This window comes from Oryctolagus cuniculus, chromosome 11 (assembly GCF_051225735.1).
Source record: "Oryctolagus cuniculus isolate XC-2025 breed Fujian yellow rabbit chromosome 11, ASM5122573v1, whole genome shotgun sequence".
NCBI lineage: Eukaryota > Metazoa > Chordata > Mammalia > Lagomorpha > Leporidae > Oryctolagus > Oryctolagus cuniculus.
In genome coordinates, this window is record NC_142877.1 from 20,975,916 (window position 1) to 21,003,731 (window position 27,816).

General features: G+C 48.2%; 1 protein-coding gene and 1 long non-coding RNA gene across 2 annotated transcripts in view; one reads left to right on the forward strand and one right to left on the reverse strand.

The window, feature by feature from the left end:
- Positions 1 to 26,156, reverse strand: part of CTNNBL1 (catenin beta like 1) — a 170,483-nt gene extending 144,327 nt beyond the window's left edge. Inside the window, exon 1 of the mRNA XM_089307131.1 lies at positions 26,057 to 26,156. Coding sequence (XP_089163257.1) covers positions 26,057 to 26,086 — 30 coding nt within the window. The 5' untranslated portion in view covers positions 26,087 to 26,156. The remainder of the gene's footprint in view (positions 1 to 26,056) is intronic.
- On the forward strand, positions 5,331 to 6,058 carry LOC138844306 (uncharacterized). Its single transcript, XR_011379916.2, has 2 exons — positions 5,331 to 5,873; positions 5,977 to 6,058. It is a non-coding gene; the product is annotated as an uncharacterized LOC138844306 (long non-coding RNA).
- Positions 26,157 to 27,816: the final 1,660 nt, after the last annotated feature.

Here is a 27,816-nt window from a genome sequence, read left to right on the forward strand (position 1 = left end):
GAATATAATCAGATAGAATTCTCTGGAAGTCTGAGTAGGGGCCTGTTGGCCACCTATAAATTCCTCCTATAAGTGCTGTCCCCATCACCACACTCCCTCTCAGGGAGGCTATAAGGTTGATTTCAAAGTGATTTTAAACTAACACCTGCTCAGGTCAAGAACATTTTAAGAAACTCAATTTCCCAGCAAAGGCATCTAGCAGACCAAATAGGAAAATGCATTCTTCTTTGCTGGGTAGGAAGAAACTCTGCAAGGATAAGACTAAAAAATAAGTGTCCTTTACACAAAAATAAATAAATAATAGAGGCGTGGGTGTTGTGGCATGGCAGACTAAGTTGCTGCTTGGGACACCCAAATCCCATACTGGAGTGGCTGCTTTGAGTCCTGGCCACTCCACTTCCAAGCCACCTTTGTGATAATGCATATCCTGGGAGGCAGCAGATGTTGGTTCAAGTACTTGAGTCCCTGTCACCCAAGTAGAAGACCCAAATGGAGTTCCTGGCTCTTGGCTTTAACCTGGCCTGGCCCTAGCTGCTTCAGGCATTGGGAGAGTGAACCAGGGGGTGAAAAAAAATCTCTCTCCAGCCACCCATCTCAATCTCAACCTCCATCACTCTGCCTTTCAAACAAACAAATAAATCTGTAAAAATAAATAGAAAATAATTGTTTGGAACCATCTCCTCCACATTTAACATTTTCTTTGAAGACTGGCAGACTTAAGGTACCCAAAAAAGAAAAAAAAAAAAAAAGCCCTTATGAACTGACTGTCTTTAAACAAGTTGTCTAGGGTTATTGTTGTGGTGCCAGGGTTAAACCCCAGCCTTTGTTACCAGCATCCCATAACAGAACACTTGCTGAAAGTGTATTTGTGCTCTACTTCTAACCCAGCTCCCTGCTAATGCACCTGGGAAGGCAGTGGAGGATGGTCCAAATGCTTGGGCCCCTGACCAGACCTAGCCACTGTAGCCATTGGGGAGTGAACAAGCAGATAGATTTCTCTCTCCTCAACTCAAAGCTTTTGCTATTTCTAGAAGCTTTACAAACCACTAAAGCTAGCAAACCACTAAAGTGGCTCTCCCTCTTTCTCTGTCACTCTGCCTTTCAAATAAATAAAATAAGACTTTAAAAAAAAAGGTGTTTCAACAGTGCAAAAGCACTTGTTTTCAGCATGATACAGACAGCATTATGTGTTACTACGGCTCCACTTCCTGATAAAGAAAAGCAAATTTTCATAAGCAAGTTTCATCGGTGGGTGAATCTCTGGTCTGCTACAACCAACTCTAAGAGAGCCATCAAGGCAAACTACCCATTAGCTGTCAATTTAGAGAGACTTCAGGAAGGCAGCCCCAGAGTGCCGCTGATACCTTCTCAACAACCTCTTAATCTCGTTCATAACACCTGTGTTAAAGCAGCCTGACATCAATTCTATTCACTTGTCTCAGACTGAAATTACTTGGAAACCTGAGAATTCCAGTAAACACAAAAGAGCACAGAGAGATGCAGGGCCTGAAACATCGTGTACTCAAGGGGTGGCAGCCACCTCGTTTAAGCAAAGCTGCCCAAGTGAGCCAGGATGGACCTCAAAAGGCAAAGCCAGACAGAAATCTCACAAAGAACGTAAGAGGCACTGAGGTCACAGAAGGGTGGGGTTAAAAAAAAAAAAAAAAGTCACACAGATCTCCTGCAGCTCCCTAAGCGATTCCCCACATCATGTAACAGTTACCATGCACCGGATGCCTACTCCATACCAGGAGCCTAAAAGTTCCTCACCCTTCCAACTGTCTCATAATGCTTCCAAGCCAGTGACACCACTCCCCACTTCCACAAGTGAGAAGGCACAGGCACAGGTGGTGGGCAGAGTGACTTGCCCAAGGTCAAGAGCTAGAAAATGGTGGCGACAAGATTCAGACCCTGAAATGAGCCTGAGCCGAAAGCTCTGGCACTGTCCAGAACAGCACACTCCCAACATGTGATTGGGGATTCGTCCAGCCTTAACTGATTGCTGTGCTTGCTACAGATACATTTCCTGAGGCTCCTTAAATGCAAGCGAACTGTGAGCTCTAGAACTTTCTAGTTTAGAAATTCATGTGTCCTAGCCATGTGCAAAGCATAAAACCTATAGGAAATGGATGCTATAGATGCCACACTAATCAGGGAGGCATGGTGCAGAGAAGGGAATGGATTTTGGCAATCAAGACACCTGTGTTTGGGACTGGTGCTGTGGCATAGCGGGTAGGGCCACCGCCTGCAGTGCCAGAGTCCCATGTGGCCACCGGTTCAAGTCCCAGCTGCTCCACTTCCAATCCAGCTCTCTGCTGTAGCTGAGGAAAGCAATGGAAGATGGCCCAAGTTCTTGGGCCCCTGAACCCGCGCGTTAGAGACCCAGGGAAGGCTCCTGGCCCCTGACTGGCTCAGCTCCAACCACTGTGGCCAGTTGGGGAGTGAACCAGGGGATGGAAGGAAGGACCCCCACCCCCGCGCCTCGCGTGGTTCTTTCAAATAAATAAATAAATCTTTAAAAAAAAAAAAAAACAACCCTGTGTTTGTTGTCACCAGTGTGCGACCTTGAACACATCACCCATTTCTGCCTTAGGTTCACCTATAGAGAAAGCCCTACAGTGTTGTGGGATACTATGTGGAAGTGCCTAACCCAGAAAAGTACTCAGCAAATGTTAAAAGAGAAAGAAAACATCAAACTGAAATGAATATGCCAGATCCAACCAACACAAATAAAGCCAAATCTGCTTGTTCTGGGTGAGCTCTTGTTTTGGCCTATAATGCTGAGTGAAGAGAAAACAGCAATATGGCCCACAGCTGACTTGCAGAGATCTTTGGCAAATAAGTGAATCAAGCACTTTCTTGCTTTAGAGTCGGAGACAGCCATGGTCTTTAAAGGAAATGCCAATCAACCCCTAGCTTACTACAGTGATCGAACCAGGCTTTCTATGAAGCTCAGCCACTGTTACTTAAGGCAACTGTCAGCCAACCCAGAGTCCCCTCTGACTAGGGCCACCTTCATTCACAAACACAGCTGAATGTACTCCACACCAAGAAAGACGGTATGGACCCAGCGCTGTGGCATAGCAGGTGAGGCTGCCACCTGCAGTGCCAACATCCCCCATAGGTGCCGGTTCAAGCCTCGGCTGCTCCACGTCCAATCCAGCTCTCTGCTATGGCCTGGGAAAGCAGTGGAAGATGGCCAGGGACCTTGGGCCCCTGCACCTGCATGAGAGACCCAGAAGAAGCTCCTGGCTCCTGGCTTCAGATTAGCCCAGCACCAGCCATTGCAGCCATTTGGGGAGTGAATCAGCAGATGGAATAACTCTCTCCCTCTGCCTCTCTGTAACTCTGTCTTTCAAATAAATAAATAAATGTTTAAAAACAAAGAAAAAGAAAGAAGAGGCAAGAAAAAAGATGCCTCGGGGAGGCAGTAACCTGAATATAGAGAGACCTAGAAGAGACCGCCTTCAATCAGCCAATCACTGACCCACTGCTTCCTTCATTCAGTCCGCACCCTTCCTTCCTTCGGGTGAGAGCGGGCACTGATCCGGTCACTGCCCCTGAGGAACACACAGCCCAGTGAGGAAAAAGGCTTGCAACCAAGGCACTCCGGTGGGGGGGAAGTGCAGGGGGGAAGCTGACAGCCAACCGAAGCCCGCCAGTGGGGGCAGCACGCCCCTGCGTCCTCTCCCTAGGGTCTTCCCTTCCTTGGCTGCTTCAGCCACTGGAGCCCCTTCCCGGAGGAAGATGCTACATCCCCTCCCTGCTGTCTTTGGCCAAGCCCCGACACCCCCTGGGCGTCTCTTCCCCATCTGCAGAACGGGAGTGAGGATGGACTGGCATGAACAAGAGGTTCTGGAGTGGGGTTTCTGCCAGACTAGAGAAAGGCTCTAAGGCCTGGCTCTCGGGGGCTTCGCACCTGGTAGTCCCCAGCCCTTGGCACAGGGAGGAGCTCACATGGACTCTATTTCATTAAAAGTGTGAACCATTCCGTGCCCCTCAGTGACCTGCTTCTCACCTCAAGTGAGGAGCACCCTGGCCCTGTCCGAGACCCTCTTTTCCCACGAACACAGAGACAAGCTGGCAACTCAAGGGCGAATGTGCCAGCAATGCAAGCCACACTGCACTCCTGGCTGTACACTCGCCTTCCAACACCACCCCGTGAGGCTCAAGGTCAGCCCCTGAGCAAAACAACCAGCACTAAACTGGGTTAGCAGCAAAGTGCCTCTGCCTCTCACAAAGGGAGCCATGGCTAAAAACTGCTCTTTCTGAAGTCAGACTTCCTCTGCCTGTTGCTGACAGGCACAACTCGAACGGGGAGCCCGAGAGCAGACAGCCAACCAGGCTCCGTCCTGACGACAGACAGCTGACTAGTCTCCACACTGCTCTGATGGTGGCTTCAAGCACGCGGAGGAGGGGGGAGGGGAATTACTAATTTAAACAAAATGTTTAATCTTCTAATTACGGGAAAGGCTCAGAAGGACGGGAAGTGATTTGCAGTCTTCATTATGGAATCCCCACGTGACCATGGCACAAGTCATGCCAGCTAGAGGCAGATGCCATCTCTTTTCCCCCACTGGGCCCTCCATGCCCTTGTAAGTTCTGTGGGTCTATGTGGATAGAAGAACTCTTCAGCAAGGGGGGCGGGGGAGAGGAAGAAGAATCAGAATCCTTGTCTCCCCAAGTTCATTATGTTGAGTGAGGTGCAAGGGGCCCGGGGAAGCCGGGGAGACAATCTCCAGGGCAGGCTGAGCAGCCGAGCCCTGTGACACTCTGAAGCTGGGAGACGTGGCCGGCTCAGGTGGTGCGTAAGCAGGTCTTTGCATTTGCTGAAAAGCGCTGTCAGCAGCAGCGGGAGCTGCATGGGGAGTGAGGGGTGCTGCCCGCCGACGGCACCTCTGCAAGGAAGCAATCTGCTCCTCTGCAGATGGGTTTGCATCACAGCTAATTTGTGTTCCCTCTGCCCACTCGGATCTCCGTGTGCTAACTCAGGAGAAAAGGACCCTGCCGACCAACTGACAAGTCTGATGGCACAACTCACCAGAGAGCCAGCAGACACAGCACAGGCAGGCAATTACTCCCCGGCGTGAGAGGCAGCTCTTTTTAAGTTTGCCTTTTTTTTTTTTTTTTTTTAATTTTTGAAGCAAAAGGTAGCCATTCACAGCGCCCGCTAACACTTACACAATTGGCAGGGACTTCTGCCCCTAAGCCAATTGTGAAAGATGTCCTGGAAGCAGCCAGAGATGGCTGTGCCCCCTTAATTACCCACTGTAATAGAAAACCAGACACGCAGAGGACGGCCACAGCAGACCTGGGCAAATCAGCAGTGAGATGCAATCACCAGCCCAGACCATCTGCAGCTGTTTTGCAGAAGCGCATCAAGCTGACAGGTTCCAAAGCTCCCTCCAGGTTCGCAGGCGCTGGAGGTCACTTGCATTGTCCTGGGGTCCCCCAGGGCCCTGTTTTCTTCATTCTTGCCAGGCCAGGGTGCTCAACACGAGGCACGGTGCCCGTAGCTTCCGAGCCAAGCCTGGCGCTAGGAGAGAGCTGCTTCTTGACTAAGCCAGGACACAGATTAAATGTTTAGAACTGGGAGAGTCTGAAAACAAGCGAGGCGGGAAGGCAATCATCCCGGGAAGAGCACGGTTTCCGCCATAGCTCTCTGCAGGTGAATCCCACTCGACAGAGGAGCCAGCCGGACTGCTCCCAGTGTCCACCTCCCTTCCGGTCACCCCACAGCTTAAACCCTCATGGCTTCCTAGACTGGAAATACGTTAAGGTCCTCCTCACACCCTCATCTCCCAGCGGATCGCTCTGTCCTCATCTCAACCACCTCTCCTCCACAGAGCTCCAAGCTTCCTGACTCCAGCAGGGTAAGTTCGGTCCCACCGCAGGGCTCCCATGTGGGTTTTCTACCTCCGCCTACGCTGTTATTCCCACAGCTCTTCAAGTGACTGGATTTTTCTCATTATTCAGATCTCAGCCCAAATGTCACCTCCTCCCAGAGGCCTTCTAGAAACGTCTGAAGTAAATAACCACGGCTCCTCCATCACTCTTACTACTATGGCCCATGTTTCCCTTCATTCCCTACTTGAGATGATATTGTTTAGGTGCACTTATTATTTGCACCCAGTTTTCTTGTATGTTGTCTGTCTTGCCTCCCTTGCTGTAAGTTCCCTTAGGGTGGGGACTGTGGCTGACTTCCTGCATTGCTCTGGTCCCAGGATCTAGTATGAGGCCTTACATTTACCAGGCATTTAATAAGTATGTGCAGAAGGGTTAAAGAATGACAGGTTCAATGTGGATCACTAATCCAAATGAAATTTACTAACTCTCAGAAGTCAGAACTGGCTCACAGCCTGCCTGACTTGTGAGCACATGTCACAAAGCCCTAGGAACAATGGTAAACTACAAACTAGTTCTCTGTCAACCCCTGTGAACGACTAGGAGCCAACAGCAAAGGGAGACTAGCGAAGTTACAAAACTGGAAATTCTGCAAGCCTCTCGGGTAGGATTTTCCAAGCTGCCCTTTCACAAAAGGATCAGGGACACCAGTGGGCTGGGGCAAAGGTTGGCTCTGGATGGTCCAGCGAGGGCAGGCTGCACCATAGGAGGTACACTAGGTAAGGCTGCTTCAGTCCGAGCTATCCAGGGTCCTTCATAATGGCAGGTCAGCAGTCAGAAGCCAGAGAGCACAGATACACAAGTCCAAAACTGGTGTGTGTTGGGAGGAAGCAGGGAAAGAAGATAGTATGAGAGAGAGAGAAAGCCAAGAAATCAAGCACAAGATAGGAACTGGGCACAGTCATAAACAGATCAAGCATACAGGCTCTCAGGTGATTGCAACAATCTAGATTTCATGGGCTGCTGGGTGTGTGAATTTGGATGTAAGGTTGGCCAATGAACAGAATCAAAGCAGACAGGAAAATGGCTCCCGTCCAGAAAGATAAGCAACCAGAAGGAAAAGACACTCCACGAAAGGCCAGGGTAAGCCCCTCTTTCTGAGTGCTGGTTTCTCCTGAAATACTCAAGACTGGAGGCAGCAGTGCTCTGGTGTTCTCCAGCCCCAAGACGGCGGGGATGGGGGAAGAGATGCTACTCAGCATCCAGACAAGTCATGCTCTTGCGCCTTCTTCTCTTGTCTTACGGGCTTCGGCATCTAGAAGAGCACTCAAGTTTTACAGTTCATCCACAGATGACCAAGAATACGAACACTTTATTTATCCAACAACCTCAACTCTTCATGATACCATTTTAGAAAGGCAGAAATAAAAACAAAGGTTCAGGCGTTAGATATAATTCTATCAAACAATAACACTAAGGAGTAACAGCTGCTGACACCGCAGAGAGGCATGAAAAACTATAAAACTGGGGCGTAACAACTCAATATCCCAACATTCTGTGGTGCAGGAGTAAAAGCAAATCCAGGCGCAATTAACACATACGCAGGATGAGGATCCTCTCAGACCTGGTCTGACCTACTGAGAAAGGCAAACAAGCGTAGGTTTCAGAAGTATCTCCACACAAAACGATGAAAAGCAGAAGGCTTGCACGTGAAGAGGAGGCAGGACCATGGACAATGCACTGCTCTCACCCCCTTTTTGTCACCAATTTGCTGGGATCCTGAGGCAAGTTCCCTTCCTTCCCTGGGTTCGGTATCAAAATTCCTACCACACCTTCTTTTAATTCCAATTTCTCTTCCCCGTCAGAAAAAAAGAGCAGGTAAGAAGAAATCACCTCTAGGTTCTTTCTTGTCCTAGCAACCCTTGCCCTCCTTAAAGGCTTCGGTTATCTGGGAACTCTGTTTATGAGCAACACCACATTTTCCAGGGACACCAGATGAATGAGTTAGCACAATCCAATATAACCTGTACCACCTGCTTAAAAAAGGAGCCGCATTATGGGCTGCTGTCCGCTACAACCGCCAGGTAATCAATGGTAACGTCCTTCTCTTGTCCTGCTTTATCGCTGAGTGTCCACGTTCTGTTGATTTGCTGGTGCTTCTCCCTTCCCTTGCCCCACATTTACTCCTGGCCAGAGCCTCCACTCCACCTTTCAGCTTCTCTGTAAGTAATTAGGTAGCCTTGAAATGCTCCAAAGCTTCCCTCGCTGGAAATCTGCACAGCTATTAGCTGTTCCAATGGAAGCATGAATGATCAGGGAGGCTGGGGAATTACAACAAGGTGAGAAACTCGTAACAATTCTTTTTCTTTTTTTTTTTTTTTAATCCAAAGCTGCAAAGAAAATAGTATTCCACCATTATAAACCAACAAAGGACTGATGTGCTGCAAGGCTTAAGTCTATCAAAGGTCCCAAAAGAAATTTTAAACTCAGATGCTCTTAACTGGGCAGAGGAGGTTCAAATTTAAAAAATCACTGACTCTCAAGTTAATGAATATTATGAATAATACCAAGCAAACTGCTGAGTAACCAATCACTTTTTGGAGAGAAGCAGCGTGACACTCAGCTTGGTTTCAGAGCCATCCAAGTTTGGTCAAGCAACTTTAGACACCGCTAGGTAGTTAGCTGAAGAGAAGGCCAAGGAGCCAAGGTAGATAATCTGTTTATGAGCAACTGATCACCTAAAATGAGTTAAGAGATGGGAATGCACTGTGGGAGTCTCTCTGGATATCTCACTGAACTCCAGGGTGAGGATAATCTGGTCTGTATTCCCTGGAGTCCTACAGTTTAGGCTGACTCACTTTTCAGATCATCCAATCTTGAAACTCTCTGGGGAAAAATGGTTTTGAACAATTCAACTGAAAGACTAAAGAGTCAGGGGCCAGCACAGTGCTGCAGTGGGTTAATCCTCCACCTGCAGCACTGGCATCCCATATGGGCACCGGTTCTAGTCCAGCTGCTCCTCTTCCAATTCAGCTCTCTGCTATGACCTGGGAAAGCAGAAGACGGCCCAGCTGCTTGGGCCCCTGCACCCACGTGGGAGACCCAGAAGAAGCTCCTGGGTCCTGGCTTCGAATCGGTGCAGCTCTGACCATTGTGGCCATCTGAGGAGTGAACCAACGGATGGAAGACCTTTCTCTCTCTGTATCTACCTCTCATTGTCTATAACTCTACCTCTCAGATAAATAAAAAATCTTAAAAAAAAAAAAAAAAAAGACTAAAGAGTCAAATGGCTTGGGCCGGCGGTAAAGCTGCCACCTGCAGTACTGTCATCCCATATAGATACCAGTTTGAGTCCTAGCCCAAGTCCTTGGGCCCCTGCACCCATATGGGAGACCTGGAAGAAGCTCCTGGCTCCTGGCTTCGGATCATCCCAGCTCCGGCTATGGATACTATTTGGGGAGTGAACTAGCAGATGAGACCTCTCGACCTCTTGACCTCTCTGTAACTCTTTCAAATAAAATAAATAAATCTTAAAAAAAAAAAAAAGTGTCAAATGGCTATCCTTGGAGAAGGTGAGAGCAGTTTCAGAATGCCTGCTACAACCTTCTCCTACTTCCAATTTCTCTACAGCTGTAGGAGACTCCTACAAAGCCAAGCATTTTCTTTAGGACACACAGGGAAAAAGAGGGGAGAGCTCTGCAACGAGACTCCCAGCCCTGGAAGAAAGGAACACTGAGGTGTGTTGACAGCACTAAGAGGCCTGGGGGGAAGAATTACGGTGCTGATGACATAATTCCAGGTATCAGTGACTGCTACCTGCACGGGGAGGGCTGTGCTAACCTACTGAGAACACTTCTCTACCGCGGCATGTGGGCACGGCAAACCGTTCTCATTTCATTTCCAGTCTTCTAAACCTTTATCTCCAAGGGACCAACGACCTTGGGAACATTGAGGCAGCTCTGTAGAACTCAAGAAAAAAAATTTTTTTTTTTGCTATGGTGTGCGTGCTATTTGTAACAACATCAATACTAAAGATGAACAGGTAACAGTTGCTGGCTAGTTGCCATGTGTCAGGCACTATACTACTTAGCACTACCCACACTGCCTCATGTAATCCTGTTTTGAAAAAAGATAATAAAGTGGAGATATTTTTAAAGGTGGTGAGGCAGAGATAGACACTGTTATACAATCTCCATGTTAAAGATGAAAACCTGAGGCTTAAAGAAGTTAATTAACTGACCCAAGGTCACCCAGCCAGCAAGTAGCAGAGCTGGGATTCAAACGCAGGCAGTCTAACCCACAGTTCATGTTCAGCCACTACACTAAACATTAAAAGACACCTAACAGGCACACTTAGAAGGGCACAAGCTTTGAACTATTTTCTCCAACCGTGCTGACAAGCTATTTTGAACCACCCACACTATCCAACACAGTCATTTTTATATAGGAACATCTCTCTATTGTGTTAAACCTTATAAATGCAATCTCCCGGTTTAAACAACGATACCTAATGAGAGACTGCAGAAAGGGATGGCTCTTGCTCAAGTCACGTCCAGAATCACGGAGGCCACTCAACAAGACCTATCTCCAAGGAAGCTGAAAGAGGCTTGACTGGAGAAAAGCGTTTCTGTTGGCTCTACAGGAAGCAAACCCACCAGTAAGGGGTCTACAACCTACCTGACACAGCCTTCAGACTCTACCCTCAAGTGTGGTCGCGGGAATAGAAAGGGATGGGGAGAACACTCTGCCCCTCCTCTGCAAAGTGTTTCCCAACTCCGCCCCCCACCCCCACCCCAGAGCTGCTCGTGCCTTGAGCCATCACCTCTGTTTGCGCCTCCGTAACAGCCCTGACACCCTGAACCTGGACTTCAAATCTGTGGAATGCCTCCCTCAGAATGCAAAATCCGTGGGCAAGAACTGGGACAGAATCATCTGCATATTCTAACACCTTGACTCCTGGGCAAGGAGCTGGCCTGTTCATGAGCTTGCACAGCGATCCATGAAGGAAAGAACCTGTCTTTCATCTCTGAGCCTTTCATCTTTGAGCAATAGCTCCAAGGCTTCTGTCAGGACTGCTGAACAGCTGCAACACTCCTGACTGAAATGCAAAGTTGGCCATCGGGGTGGGGAGGAGAATAACATGCTACCAGAACATCTGGCCAGAGTGTTCCTTTGTCACAGAAACAAAGATGCGGAAAGGGGAGGAGTTCTAAAGGCCAAGGTACCAGGTTACAGAGTCCAATTCCAGAAGGACCAAGATTACGGAGATCCATGAAAATCTTTGGCAAAAGGGGGCACCTGGCAGCCTTCAACAACATAGATTTTAGACACTCTATAGAAGAAATGGCCAGTACCCCAGAGAGGAATGATGGGTCAGCGTTTAGCCCAGCAGTTACGACTCCAGTTAAGACCCCACATTCCGTGCTGGAGCACCTAGGTTCAGTCCTGACTCCGGCTTCCTGGTAACGCAGACTTTGAGAGGCAGAGCTGACAGCCCAAGTCACTGGGTTTCTTCCACTCACATAGGAGACATTGCAACCTGGGGCATTTGGAGAGTAAGCCAGCAAGTAGAACTCACTCTCTGTCTCTCTGCCTCTCAAATAAATATAAAAAAAATTTTTTTAAAGGAAAGACTAGGGAAATGTGACAATTAAATGAAATGTGAGATCCCAGATAGGATCCTGGAATAGAAAATAGACCATTAGTAAAAATGCTGGAGGCAAGGTAGTCATTTTCACATGGAAATTAAGTGTGCGGTTTAGTTACTAGTATAATGTGAATGTTAATTTCTTGTCTTGATCATTAGACTATCGTTACATGAGGATAAGATGTTACCTTTAGGGGAAGCTGGACTTGGAGTAGAGTATATGGAAACTACTATCTTTGTAAGTTTTCTCTAACATTAAGATTAATTCAGAATAAAAAGTTAGAAGAAAAAACAACGAATGTAGCTTTTATGACGAAAGTAGCAAGATATGATGGTAAGGAAGGAGGAAATGATTCAGAAGCGGAAGTCTGCCATAAAACCTGGAGACACAGGCCAGCAAGCTAACAAGGTAGCAGAGTGGGGCGGAGGCTTTTCAAGAGGACAGCTGGCCAGCGCTTCCCGGAAGGCATGCACTGGCTCTCTCTCTCAGTCCCTCAACAGTGGCCAGTGGCCCCAGCTGAGATGTTCTGCTCTGCGCGTGCTGGTCCCCACCTCCAGATTCACAGTCTGGTCAGAAGCGGGTGCAAGGGAGCACATGAGTCTGAGGCATCTTGTGGGTGTGAGAAGGACAAGCCAGAGAAAAGGCAGAAATGAGAAGGCAGCAAAGGGAGGAAATGAACTTGAGAAAACTGCCCAGGGGGTAACAGAGAAAACACCATGACATGGGAATATCGACTGGAAGAGCCCCGTGTCCACTGTTGAGAGACACACACCAAACAAGTCACTTCAAGAAGCACTAATATAAACTGCCATGCAAAAAGAGCTGTGAAACGACATCACGTTTTGGGTAATAGTCTTAGGACTGGGGTAAGACGAAGCCACCAGAGATGAAAGATAATAGTTGGCACAAGTGTTCAGGCTTTCAATGTCTCTTACGTATTCACAGCCATAAACACACAGAAAAAATCAATTACAAACCACATACAACTACTACGTTAAGAGAAAGAGGCAAATCACAAGAAATACAAATGATAAACACAAAAAGGAAAAATGCATATTAAAGTTAACTTTAAACTAGCATTTAATATAACTCCTATAATGGAAAAAACTACATTACAACAACTAGTACTATCAAGATTGCATAAAGACTCAATACACACTGCCAGTAGCACAATAAACTGACAAAGGTTAACTCCATTTTGCACCGTGCCTTGCTTGACATATATGGTGGTATCTGGGTTGGCGCCATCACCTCCTGCCACGCCCTGTCCATCTACTCAAGGCTCTGAACACTCCCGAGATTTGACTCTAATCCTCAACTTGCTTTGTCACCCACAGAATTCTGATTCATTCATCAAAGATGAGATTCCAATGTCAGCTCCCTTTTCTTCCAAGACCAAACCAAATCCATACCCATCAATACATCTCTTCTCCGCGCAGATCCAATCATTCCTCCCATTATGTTCCCACAATATTATTTACATAGCAAATCGTTTAAATCCCTGTCTTGTTCCTTAGGTTGTACAACTTGCTTAGGGCTGAGGATCATGTCTTAACAACTTTAGCACATGCGATCCTTAGCACAGGAGATAGCACAAGGTCATTACTAACGACAGACAGTAGGGTAAAAAGTGCCAAAGTGAACAAAGAAGTTCACTACAATATTATCTCCAAGAACAAAAACCTAGAAACCACCTAAATATCCAATTACAGAGGAGTGATTTAAGGAAAAATAGAAAAAAGTATGCAAATATTAAAAATAAAATGAAGGCCATGTAGAAACTTCAAAAATATTTCTGGCAGTGCTAAGTTGAAAACACACAACACAGGGCAAGCAATTGGCCTGTAGTTAAGCCACCAGTGGGGACAGCTGCATCCCATATTGGAGTGCCTGGGTCCAGGTCCCAGCTCCGCCTCTGATTCCAGCTTCCTGCTAATGCACACTCTGGGAGGCCATTGGCAATGGCTCAAGTAGGTAGGGCTCTGGCACCCATGTGGGAGACCTGGATTGAGGAGGTTGGAAGCATTTGGGGAGTGAACCAGCAGGTAGGAGCCGCCTGTCTGTCTCTGCCTCTCAAATAAATAATGTTTTTTTAAATCACAGAACAGCATATATACAGTGTTTATGACCATACAAAATGCATAGACTGTAAGACTATATTGGAACAGGGATGGGGTGCAGCTGAATACAGGAGAAAAAACCTTGAAGGTTCTCTAGCACAGGAGGACAGCTATGGTTAACAATAATTAATTCTTTCACAATAGCTAGTAGAGAGAATTTTGAATGTTCCCAACACAAAGAAATGATAAATGTTTCCTGTGACAGATATGCCAATTATCCTGATTTGATCATTACACAGTGTATATGTATATTATGTTATACGGTACTCTATAAACACATAAAACTAATTATGTATCAATTAAAAATTTAAAAAACATGAAAAAATATCTATTGGGTTAGGATAGTAGCTTTCCTCTTCTCAAATACTTTCTTTAATACCATTTCTATCATGTTATTATCATTAAAAATCTTTTTATTCCAAAAGAAGGAAGAGAAGGGAAAAGAGCCTGGTCAGAAATTCCTATAAGCCCCTACGATCCCAGGAAATGCTATAGTATCACTGGCAGGGGACAAGGAGAGGGGGTGTCTGCAGTATTGCCAAAACCAAGGGTCCCTGACCCCAATCTGCCTCCTAGAGAAAACCTCTCCCAGCGAAAAAGCAAGTCATTCCCTCTGAGCCGAGCTGCACTAAATGTGAATTCTTTATGCCCAAATTTCAGAGGCAAGAACTTGTCCCAGACATCTGCGGAATGAGTATTAATGAGAGCGCCCCGGAGTTCACATGGGCGCCTCTGCAGCAGAGACTGCCGCCCAGGAGCTGCTGGGTGCACTTCCTGATGAGACGGCTATGCCTGAAGGCGTCAGAAAAGCCCATTTCCATATTGGGAACATAACCAGTTTCTTCTGTAAGACTTTTCCCACCACCTCCTGTCCACATTGCCATTCTCCTGTCTCCTCTAATGAATACTTAACATATGTCAAGGCTACAAGGCCCACACTTGGGCGTTTGGTGCCTAACACTATTACTAGAAGAACCAATCTCAGCAGAAAATTGGAATCTTCCCATCAAGTTGCCCCAAAAATGAAATTAGTAAACACCAAAAAAAAAAAAAAAAAAAAAAAAAAGTTAACTGTTTAGGGACTTCTTCTTCCTTGTTCACCATGGTCTCTAAATATCAGGAATGGACAGAACCACAAGTCTTAGAGCCCATTTTACACATGATTAACAAAAAAGACACAGACTTGTCCTGAGTCACTCAGATAAGCACTGATAAAGGTGGGATTAAAACCCAAATCTCCCAGCCTTTCAGCCCTGATTCATTCCACTACATCAAGCTTTTCTTTTCTCCCCCAAATGCCATGCAATCGCAGGAGCCCTTGGCCTAAGTAATTAGAACCACTGCGTTTCTGAGCTGGAAGGGAACTCAGAGTCTTACCTAATCCCCTCATTAGGCATGTGAGGAAACTGAGGCCCAGGAAGATTAAGTGATTTGCTCTCAGCATCTTGAATGGCAGGGAAAAAGTATAACTTAAGCCCAAAGAATCTGCAGACCAATGCTCAGGAGATGAAAGGGCCGTCTCAGCCGGGGACCACTGTAAAAGGAACGCAGATCTTTCGGGACTGGGAATTTTAAAACAGTTCCAGGACTAGCAGCTCAGGGTCACCTGGGATCCAGGCAGGAATGCAAACCACAGCCCCCAGGGGAGCCAGGGGTAGGTCTCAAAGCAGACAGCTTTCTTCCCTTAGGTTCCTAAGTAGAGAACTTCAGGGGTCATCTTGGGTCCACTCTGTGAAATGAAGCCTACAATCAACTGCTCTTCAGAATGACAACGCCTCAATATGCATACCACACTTTAATTTTAAGGTTTTTAAAATCAGAAAACAAAACGCAAAGCTGCCTTCAGGGCTCCCATGTGCTCCAGCTCTGGCTCGGCACCTCCCTGGCTGTTCCACTTGGGGCGGGTAACTTGACCCCATTTTCTTGAGTTTCCTTTTCCATAAAATAAGCACGCCACTTAGCTCTGAGGGCAAGCTGGGAATTAAATGTCATAACTATTCCAAAAGCACTTTAGCTCGGCATCTGGCACACAGTGAGAAGACAGCCCAGTGATCGGGAGCTGCAGCTGCGAAATAAGATGAACTGAGAACCCTGGCTTTGCTGCTATCCGGCTAGGCTGCATGCCTTAAAGGAGGCCCATTTTTGTACCTCAGTCTCCACTTGGGTAAAAGAAGGTTTAGAAACAGTACCTCCCTCACAGGGTTGTTACAAGGATTCAGACAGAATCACCGCCTGCGACACCAATATCCCACATGCGAGCACCAGGTTGCTCCACTTCCGATCCAGCTCCCTGCTAACAGTCACCTGGCAAGGCAGTGGAATATGGCCCAAGTGCTTGGGCTCCTGCCTTCCATGTGGGAGACCGAGGTGGAGTCTGGCCTCCTGGCTTCAGCCTGGCCCAGCCCTGGCTGTTAAGAGCCATTTGGGGAGTGAACCAGCAGATGGAAGATCTCAGAATCTCTCTATTACTCTGCCTTTCAAATAAAATAAATAAATCTCTTTTTTTCAAAAAAAATGCATCTTTCATGTTTATAAAATATCACTGTTTTCAAAGAGCTTTTGCATCTATAAACTCCTGACTTTCCACAAGGGGAAGGGTACGTTTGATTGATTGTGGAATAGATTCCAGCCTGTACCATCTTCTAGACCAGGAGGAGCAGACACAGAGCTTACAGAAAGGAAACTATAGGGGCCAGTGCTGTGGCACAGCGGGTTAAAGCCCTGGCACCCCATATGAGCCCCGGTTCTAGTCCCAGCTGCTCCTCTTCCAATCCAGCTCTCTGCTATGGCCTGGGATAGCAGTAGAAGATGGCCCAAGTCCTTGGGCCCCTGGACCTACGTGGGAGACCCGGAAGAAGCTCCTGGCTCCTGGCTTCAGATAGGCCCAGCTCCGGCCGTTGTGGCCATCTGGGGAGTGAACCAGCAGATGGAAGACCTCTCTGTCTGTCTCTACCTCTCTCTGTGACTTTGTCTTTCAAATAAATAAAATAAATCTTAAAAAAATTAAAAAACAGAAGGGAAATCATAAATAGTGCACATGTGGCTTCCACTCAGCCACTCCCTCGGCCTACCACCTCAGGTAAACCCCTTCATCAGCTGGAGCTCACCTTTCCTCTGCAGACAAGCGGGCTGCATGCAGTCATCCACATCTCTCAAAACAAAATTCCAACTCCTCCTCTTGGCCACGAGGAGGGCCTGTGTAGTCTGTCACTTCTGCCTGCGTCTCCTCCCGTCCCCCGCTCACTCATCAGCTCCCAGCTCCTTTCTGGTCCCTGACCAGGCTGTGCCAGCTCCACCTCCAGCCGCCGTACACACCTGCTGTACCCTCCGCCTCTAGCACTTGGCCCCTTTTCCCATGACTGGGTCCTTCTCAACCTCTGTCCTTCCCCAACCACCTCATCTAAAGTAATAAACCTTTGTCCCTACTCCCAAGGGTGACTTTCCACAACAGCACTGTCCAACCAAAAAAAAAAAAAAAATGCACCATGTTTGTAATTTTAGATTTTCTAGTAGTCATATATTACAAAACTTTTTTAAAGGTGATATTAATTTTAATGGTTTTTTTAAAGATTTATTTATTTGAAGGGCAGATAGAGAGAGGAAGAGAGAGAGAGAGTGTGCTTCGATTTACTGGTTTACTCCCGAAATGACCACAACACCCACGTCTGGGTCAGGCAAGGCCAGGAGCCAGGAACTCCATCCTGGTCTCCCGCATGGGTGACGGGGTCCAAATACTTGGAGCATCTTCCGCTGCTTTCCCAAGCACATGGGTAGGGAGCCAAATCGGAAGCAGAGCAGCGAGGACTTGAAACAGCGCTCTGATGTGGAATGGCAGCATCACAATAGATGGCACACAACAAACCTAATATTTTTCTTGTAACCCAATTACAATAAGGAATCAACACAAAACCTAAGATACTTCAAACTCATTTTTTCACACTAAACCCTTGAAATCCAGTGTGTATTTTACACATATAAAAAGAGCTCAATTCAGACTTGTCACATTCCAGGTGTCCCGTAGTCAATGTGCATAGTGGGTACCACACCAAGCCCCGGCACGGTCCATCTGTAGCGTACTCTGCAGTAATTCCTGCACGGCTCTTCTCATGACCTGAGTGTCTTATCTGCTTATTTACTCATTATCTTATGACTCCCCCACCAGACTTGCCTTTCAGAAGAAAGCAAGAATGTAGGGCAGGCATTTGGCACAGTACTTAACAAGACACTTGACTCCACAACAACAAAACAAACAACCCAGTTAAGAGATGGGCAAAGGACTTAAACAGACATTTTTCCAAAGATGAAATCCAAATGGCCAACAGACACATGAAAAAATGCTCAGGATCACTAGGCATCAGGGAAATGCAAATCAAAACCACAATGAGGTTTCACCTCACCCCAGTTAGAATGGCTTTCATACAGAAATCAACAAACAACAAATGCTGGCAGGGATGTGGGGAAAAAGGTACCCTAATCCACTATTGATGGGAATGTAAACTGGTATAGCCATTATGGAAGACAGTATGGAGATAACTCAAAAATCTGAACAGACCTACCATATGACCCAGCCATCCCATTCCTAGGAATTTGCCCAAGGGAAATTAAGTCAGTAAATAAAAGAGTTATCTGCACCCTCATGTTTATTGCAGTTCAATTAACAATAGCTAAGACATGGAACCAACCTAAATGCCCGTCAACCGAAGACTGGATAAAGAAATTATAGGAGGGGCTGGCGCTGTGGCAGGTAAAGCCGCCTGCAGTGCCGGGATCCCATATGGGCACCAATTCAAGTCCCGGCTGCTCCACTTCTAATCAAGCGCTCTACTATGGCCTGGGAAAGCAGTAGAAGATGGCCCAAATCCTTGGACCCCTGCACCCGCATGGGAGACCTGGAAGAAGCTCCTGGCTCTGGATCAGCACAGCTCTGGCCATTGCGGCCAATTGGGGAATGAGCCAGCAGATGAGGAACATACACACACACACACACACACACACTCACTCTCTCTCTCTCTCTCCTCTCTCTGTGTAACTCTTTCAAATAAATAAATACCTCTTTAAAAAAAAAAAAAAGAATGAACAGGAATCTGTCAGAAGCATTTAAAAAAAAGAAATTATGGGATATGTACACTATGGAATACTACACAGTGGTGAAAAAAATGAAATCTGGTCATTTACAACAAAATGAATGAATCTGGAAAACACCTTACTTAGCGAAATAAGCCAGTCCCAATGGGACAAATACCATATGTTCTCCCTGATCTGTGAGAACTAATAGAGCACCTAAAACAAAATCTGTAGAGGTGAAATTGACACTTGGAGAAGGGATGACTTGAGCTGTTCTTATCTTGACTGTTGAGGAAAAGTTTCATTTTTTTTGGGGGGGGGGTAGTTTCTTCATACTATTTGTTGAACTATTTTTATTTTTTAATTCTTTACATAACAGTTAATAATATTGTATAAAGTCAATTGAAGATGGATCTCAGTAAAAAATAAAGAGTGGGAATAAGAGAGGGAGGAGGAAGTTTTATAACTGTAAAACTGTATAGGTCTGCATACATTCCTATGAACTTACTTCTAGGCGTACAGTTTAAAAATTTGTCATGATGGGGTCGGCGCCGTGGCTCACTTGGTTAATCCTCCGCCTGCGGCGCTGGCACCTCATGTGGGCACCAGGGTTCTAGTCTTGGTTGCTCCTCTTCCAGTCTAGCTTTCTGTTGTGGCCCGGGAGGGCCATGGAGGATGGCCCAAGTACTTGGGCACCTATACCCGCATGGGAGACCAGGAAGAGGTCCTGGCTCCTGGCTTCAGATCAGTGCAGCGCCGGCCATGGCAGCCATCTGGGGAGTGAACCAATGGAATTAAGACCTTTCTCTCTGTCTCTCTGTCTATAACTCTACTTGTCAAATAAATTAAAAAAAAAAAAAAAAAAACTTGTCATGGGACCTCAAATCCCATTAAGCTGCGTAGTAAAAATGCCATCTTAAGTGTTAAAGTGATCATATTAAGTATTTTTTTAAAGATTTATTTATTTATTTGAAAGTGAGAGTTACACAGAGAGGAGAGGCAGAGAGCGAGAGCGAGAGAGAGAGAGAGAGGTCTTCCATCCGATGGTTCACTCCCCAACTGGCCGCAACAGCCGGAGCTGTGCCAATCCAAAGCCAGGAGCCAGGAGCTTCCTCCAGGTCACCCATGTGATGAAGGGGCCCAAGGACTTGGGCCATCCTCCACTGCTTTCCCAGGCCACTTCAGAGAGCTGGATAGGAAGTGGAGCAGCCAGGACTAGAACGGCGCCCATATGGGATGCTGGCGCTTCAGGCCAGGGTGTTAACCCACTGCACCACAGCACCGACCCCAGTGATCATATTAAGTATTAAAATGAGCATATAGATAGGATTATGTGCTAAAGTGATTATATAAATAGGATCAAGTGTCTGGTAATAATAATAGACAGAAGCAAAAAGGAGAGAATGTTCCAACATGGGAGGCAGTCCACACAGGAGACTCAAAGAATGACAATTGCTTTACATAACATTCTGAATTCAGAATCAACCCTTAAGGCTTCCTGCTCTAGCTGAAAAGCTATGAGAGCATTTCAGGCATGGAAAGCCAAGACACTGTGGCAAAAAACATTCTACGTGAAGGATCTCTGTGAGTGAGACCCTAGTGGAAATAAGATGCCATCAAAGAAGGATGTACTTTTCTCTAAAGGGAGGAGAGAACTTCCACTTTGCTTATGGCCTTGTCTAAATAGTGACAGAGTTTGTGGATTCAAAAGTCTTCCATAGCCTAGGCAGCTCATGTCAAGAGCCTCTGGTGATCACTAACGTCATACATAAGAGTGTTAATTGTTATATTAACAGGAGTCACTGTGCACTAACTCCCCATGCAAAACCTCTGTCCTCAATCAGTTGTATTATGAGTTAATTGTAAATCTAGTTCTCAGTTTGTGTGTGTGTGTGCACAAACTGTTGAAAGCTTTACTTAGTATAGAGTCAGTCTTCTGGAAGGAAAGAGGGAGGAGGAGGAGGGGTGAGAGTGTGGTTGGGAGGGCAGGCATGGTGGATAGGAAGAATAACTACATTCCTAAAGTTGTACTTATGAAATTTGTATTTTTAAAATAATTAATTAATTTTTTAAGAAAAAGAAGTCACTTGGGATGCCCACATTCCAGAGTGCCTGGGTCTGAGTTCCCATTTCATTTCTAATTCCCACTTCCTGCTAACGTGCACCCTGGGAGGCAGCAGGGGATGGTTGAAGTACCTGGGCCCCTGACACCATGCGAGAGACCTAAATGGAGTTTCAGGCTCCGGGCTTCAGCCTGGCCCAGCCCTGGCTATTGTGGGTATTTGAGGAATGAACCACAGATGGAATATTTCTGCCTGTCTCGCTCCATCTCTCTGCCTTTCAAATAAAACGAAAAGAATTTGTAAAAAGTTTTTGTTTTGAATCTTGTCTTATTCAGTGCTGTATACCCAGCACCTTGCACACAGCAGGTGTTCAACAACTATTTGTTTAGCAAGTGAATGAACTTCTCCTGGTATCAACATTCTATGTATGGGGGCTGGCATTGTGGCCCAGTGGGTTAAGCTACTGCTTGAGACACCAACATCCCATATCAGAGTGCCGGTTCAGGTCCCAGCTGCTCCGCTTCTGACCCAGCTCCCTGCTGGAGTACCTGGGAAAGCAGCAGACGATGGCCGAAGTACTCCCACCCACACAAGAGACAGGAGGAATGACGGGCTCCTGGCTTCAGCCTGGATAAGCCCTGGCCATTGCAGCCACTTGAGGAGTAAAGCAGCAAATAGAAGATCTCTCTCTGTCTCTCTAACTCTGCCTTTCAAATAAGTAACTAAATCTTGTTAAAAAATTTATTCTGGGGCCAGCTGTGGCATTAAGCCATAGCCTGCAATGCCAGCATCACATATGGGAGTCAGTTCATGTCCTGGCTGTTCCATTTCTTTCTTTCTTTTTTTTTTTTTTTTTTTTTTTTTTTTTTTTTTTTTTTGACAGGCAGAGTGGACAGTGAGAGAGAGAGAGAGACAGAGAGAAAGGTCTTCCTTTGCCGTTGGTTCACCCTCCAATGGCCGCTGAGGCTGGTGCGCTGCGGCCGGCGTACCGCACTGATCCGATGGCAGGAGCCAGGTACTTCTCCTGGTCTCCCATGGGGTGCAGGGCCCAAGCACCTGGGCCATCCTCCATCGCACTCCCGGAACACAGCAGAGAGCTGGCCTGGAAGAGGGGCAACCGGGACAGAATCCGGCGCCCCGACCGGGACTAGAACTCGGTGTGCCGGCGCCGCAAGGCGGAGGATTAGCCTAGTGAGCCGCGGCACCGGCCTACACCGGATTATTTTCCAGCCCTTCCTGTCAGTTTCTGTCTGCCTCTCAATGGGAAAACCCCCTTCTGGACCCTTCCTAGCTCCTCTAATAAGGACTCTGTCCTCAGTTTTAGACCCTGTGCATTTAACCTGCTTGTGAGATTTGTTTGCTCCAGGCAATAAAATTCTAGATGGTCATGCACATGAAAGCTCCAGTGGAGACAGTTTCTGCGAGCTAGTGCCGCAGCCCCCTTACGCGGCCACCTTCTGCTGGAAGCCTGAAGTCCCTACTCCGCCCATGCTCAGCTGGAAGAACTCAGCTTCAGTCCTTGCCCAAGCCCCTGAAGGCAGCCAGGGTTTCCACAAGCAGAGGGAGGAAACCAGGGAGCCCAGGACTAGAAGCAGGCCAGACGAACTCCATCCCACAGCTCCTTGCCAGCACATACACACGAAACAAAACAGGAGCGTCCTTTCTCTTTGGCAGCCAGGCATACGGACAGGACTCTCGCTTTCCTGTTTTCCCCTTTGTCCTCATGTTGGTCATCTTTCCACCACGGGCTATGTTTCTAATTTCTCCTTTTATCCTCATAATCATAGTGCTCCCACCCCTACCATGTATAATTAACATATTTCAAAAGGCCGTACAGGAGCGAATGACTGCTAGACCCAAGTCATCACACAGGAACAACACAAGACTGCTCTTCTTCAATCAACCTGATCCAGAGTGTGGATACCCCGTCCTGCAACAACGCCCTGGATCAGCAGGAAGTAGCCAGAAAGAAACCAGCGCCCCCTCTCCTTATCTGTACTCAGAGTCAGGTCTGATGGAACAAGGACGAAGCCTCAGCCATGTTAGGTTCTCGTTACCCTTCCCTTCTTTCAAGAGACCACTTCAGTCTCACATCCTGTATTGCTCCCCACCCCATCCATCCCCTGCAAAGAACCAGTATGGAGCCGCTCACCCCCCCACTGCTCCCCCACCCTACCCCAGCCCACCTAAGATATAAAAAGCCCAGCCTTGGCCGGTGCCATAGCTCAATAGGCTAACCCTCCACCTGTGGCACCGGCACACCAGGTTCTAGTCCCGGTTGGAGCACCAGATTCTGTCCAGCTCTCTGCTGTGGCCTGGGCGTGCAGTGGAGGATGGCCCAAGTCCTTGGGCCCTGCACCCACATGGGAGACCAAGAGAAGCACCTGGCTCCTGGCTTCGGATCAGCATGGTGCGCCGGCCGCAGGGCACTGGCTAGAGCAGCCATTGGTGGGTGAACCAACGGAAAAAGGAAAACCTTCCTCTCTGTCTCTCTTTCTCACTGTACACTCTGCCTGTCCAAAAAAAAAAAAAAAAAAAAAAAAAAAGCCCAGCCTGCTGTGGTCTGGGCCCTCTGCCACTTGTTCAGTCTGTGTGTACACTGGCAGTTGGTCGACCTCTGCAGATTTATTTTCTTTGAATAAATTCGGTCTAGTTGCGAGTTGGTACTCTGTCTCCTCTGTTCTGTACCCCTTTTTCTTACACGTGATGCCTTGTGTGAGGAGGCACCCATCTGCACCCTGTTTTCTTTTTTTTTAATAACTTTTTTCAATTTTTGTTTTCTATTTATGTATTTGACAGGTAGAGTTATAGACAGTGAGAGAGAGAGAGAGACAGAGAGAAAGGTCTTCCTTCTGTTGGTTCACTCCCCAAATGGCCACTACAGCCAGCGCTGCGCTGATCTGAAGCCAGGAGCCAGGTGCTTCTTCCTGGTCTCCCATGCAGGTGCAGGGGCCCAAGCACTTGGGCCATCCTCCACGGCCCTCCGGAGCCACAGCAGAAAGCTGGACTGGAAGAGGAGCAACCAGGACTAGAACCCGGGCCCCAACTGGGACAAGAACCCGACGCCCATATGGGATGCCGGCGCCACAGGTGGAGGATTAACCAAGTGAGCCACGGGGCCGGCCCCACACCCTGTTTTCTTACACCAGCGCTTCCAAACAGGCACACCTCCTGCTGAAACCCTGAATGAACACTCATTCAACAACCCTCCTATTTCCTTCCTTCCTTCCTTCACAGTCTACTCAACTGTCTAAAAGAACTCTGGGTTACGCATACCCCCGCGTGCTCCACAAGTTCTTTCCCAAGACGTCTGGAACCCCCACGGTGGCGTTTCTGTATACTGGCTAAGGCAGTGGCATGAAAATAATTAGCAATTTATTGAACATTTACACTTTGTCAAGCACTGGTCTACATTTCTCAACAGCAGCCCTATGAAAGGTACCGTCATCGGCCCCACTCACACAGGAGGAAAACAAGGAATAGAAAGGTTAACCAGTCTCTTCAAGGTTACAGCAGCCAGTTAGTGGCCAAACAAATATTCCACACAACCTGGGGCTACAGACACATGGCTCTTAATCACTTATTCTTGACTGCAGAGCTGCCTACTAGAAAAATATGGCCAACAGTATATGGAACTTACTTTTTTTAATATTTATCTATTTATTTGAAAGTCAGAGTCACAGAGAGGCAAAGGCAGAGGGAGAGGGAAGGAGGGAGGGAGAGAGAAAGGTGTCTTCCATCCCTTGGTCCACTCCCCAAATGGCCCAACGGCTAGGGCTGGCCAGGCCAAAGGCAGGAGGCAGGAGCTTCATCTGGGTCTCCCATGTGGGTATAGGCAGCTGGATAAGAAGTGGAGCAGCCAGGTCTCAAACTGGCGCCCTTATGGGATGCTGGACCTGCAGGCAGCAGCTTAACCCGCTACACCACAGCGCCGGCCCCGTGAAGTGGATCAACTGGGACTTGAACTGGTGCCCATAAGGGATGCCACAGCACTGCAGGCGGCAGCTTAACCCGCTACACCACAGCGCTGGCCCCGTGAAGTGGAACAACTGGGACTTGAACTGGTGCCCATAAGGGATGCCACAGCACTGCAGGCGGCAGCTTTACGCACTCTGCCACAGAGCCGGCCCCTTAGAATTTTCTAGTGGCCACATTGAAAAGTCAGGTTAAAACACTGCCTGCCATGATGGCATCCCATACCACAGCACTCATTCCACTTCTGATCCAGCTCCCGGCTCATGCGCCTGGGAAGGCAGCAGAAGATGCCCAAGTACCTGGGTCCCTGCCGCCCCTGTAGCAGGATGGAGTTCCTGGCTTCTGGCTTCAGCCTGGCCCAGATGTAGCTTGTTGCTGCCATTTGGGGAGTGAACCAGCAGACAGAGATCTCTATCTCCCTCTCCCTCTCCCATTTTCATTCTGTTGCTCAGTCTTTCAAGTAAAAAATAAATACATCTTTTAGAAAATCAACAGAAACAAGTAAAATTGGTTTTAAATGTATTTTATTTCACCCATTATCCAAAATAGGACCATTTAATCAACATGATCGATAATCAGTGTGGTTGCTAGACTCCGCGTGATCACAAAATCCTATAAAAACACTCCTTTTTTCTCGCTGAGTCTTCAGAACCCAGTGTGATCTCATACTCACAGTACCCCTCAGCTCTGACTGGCCACACGTCAGGGGTCGGGACGACGTGCGGCTACCGACCCCGGACGGGCAGGGCGGTTCTGCGGCCTCCCACGCGGAGCCTCTCAGGCAATCAAGAAAGCGAGAAATCCCGAGGTTGAAGTCAGGATACCTGCGCTCCGACCCCGGCTCTCACCTGCTCAGGGACCTCGGCCCGGCCTCCCGTTTTCCCACAAGTACCCCAACAAGGGAGCCTTCCTGCTTCCCAGGGGCCCAGCCCAAGCTGGAATTACGAGCATCTCCCAGCAAGGGCGGCCAACTCGGGCACAGCTTTGCACGCTCAGCAGCTGACACAGACCTCAAACAACTCTACTAAGTAGCTGAAACCGTCTCCACTATGCAGATAAGAAAACTGAGGCTAGCGGCACAAACTCAACGACTCGGCGCTGGCGGCCGCTGGGAGAGGACAATGGGAACCAGACCTCTGGATGGGGTGCGAGTAGGCAAAGGGGCTCAGGCCCGGAGCAGGCATAGGAAGGAACTAGCGAAGTTTGCAGGAGTGAAGTGAGATGAGAGGTCAGAAGCGAGGGGGCCCGGAAGGAGATGAGACGAGGTGAGACCAAGGCACTCTGGTCCTGCGATCTCCGACCCGGTGAGGAGCAGTCTCCCGGTCTCCCCAGTCCCTCATACCTGGTAGCTCAGAAGTTCGCCCACGTCCATAGTTCCCCGTCCAGGCAACAGCCGATCCGCTCGTTCCCTCCACTCAAACCCACACCGCGGGCCGCTCGGCAGCGCTTCCAGCCACACTGCCGAAAAGCGCCCTGTGCCAGGCCCCGCAGAGCCAATAGGGTAAAAGTGCGTGCGGCAGGCGAGCAGCCACACTGCGGAAAAAGGCAGCGCTACCGTAAAGCGCGCCGCAGTGGTGACCGTACGGCTTCCGCCTGGAGCCTGAAAGGGGCGGGGAAGGGGGCGGAGACTTGGAGGAGGGAGGCGTGGGGAGAGAAGGGGCGGCGGGAGCCGGGATTTAATGCGCTCCCTCTCTGTGTAGGGCGGGGTGGTGTGGCCTCACGTGTGCTCTCACAAGCCCTGCGGTGGTCCAGGCGATTTCATCCAGGTAAGGAAACTGAGGCTCAGAACGGCATAGGCCAGCACCATGTTCCACGTAGCCACAGAGTAGCTATCGCGCGCTTGAAATCCAGCCAGAATGCACACGGGGTTTCCAAGACTTAGACTGATGACACGTCGAAATGTTCGGGCCAAATAAAATAGATGAGAAAATTAATCTCTCTCGTATCTTTTGACTCCTTCAACGTGGCTGCAAGATTTTTACATCTGTGGGTCTCATGTGTATTTCCGATGGGCAGGGCTAGCTCCAAAGGTGAGGGGCCAGGGCCTACAGCCAGGACTGCCACCGCACCTGGGGGTGGTCGTGGATTCCTCCCAAGCTTCTGATCATCCAGGCAAGGCCGCTGGGAGCTGATCCAAGTGGTGCAGACGGGTTTTCTGGAGGAGAAACTGCCCGTCACTGGAAGACAATCAAAGAGTGCATCTCATCTTCTGAGACTCTGTCTTCCAGACTCCACCCAGGGAATTAAACCTCCCCATAAGCCCCTGCCCTTCACATTCATATCTATAATCCCATCCCACTGTCTCAAGCTGCACGGAAATTCATTTCATTCTTCAAATCCTCTCTTCTGCCTGGCTGGTAGCGCCACGCCTCATCCAACTCACTGGTCCATCTGATACCAAGTGTCGCCTTCTGAGAGTGGGCTTCCTCAACTCACCACACTCCAAGTGGCAGCGGCTCCCCGGTCCCTATCCTCCCTGGGGCCTGTTCCACGGTCTGTGTCTCAGTCTGTAATTTTGTACTCAACGTTTGGCTGCTTGGTTCTTGTCCGTCAGCCTCTGTGTCCTGGAGCGAAGGCTGTTTGAGAGAAGGATCGTGGGGGTTGTGTGTCTCCAAAGCCCAGGCCAGGGCCTTGTGCGCCTTGGGAGACACTGGATTGTGTGCTCACAGGCATGGGAAGGCAGTTCTGTGATTGGTTTGTTTTTTAAGGCTCGTCTGTACACTCTGCTTTGAACCGAGTTTGCTTCGGGTGACCTTTCTCCTCACTGAGGCAGAACAGACCTGGACACGAGCAGCCCTGTGTTCTAATGTATGATATGCAGGGCCAGCTGGTGTAAGAAGGCTCACACAATACGGCTCTATTTTCAGGACGTTTGGGAGTGTTTCCACACTGTGAACCAGTGACTGCTACACATCGGGGTGGTCCCGGTTTGCTGTTGTTTTTACAAAGTCTGTTGTTAAACATCTCCCAGCACCCCCCTAACTGGAGCTAGCCCGAGTTCTACCACGACAGCTAGCGTATGCCCTTGGGCAAGTTTCTCTGTCTCTCTAAATTGCAGCTTCTCACCTGGAAAGTGAATCATTCATTCATTCCCTAAGTATT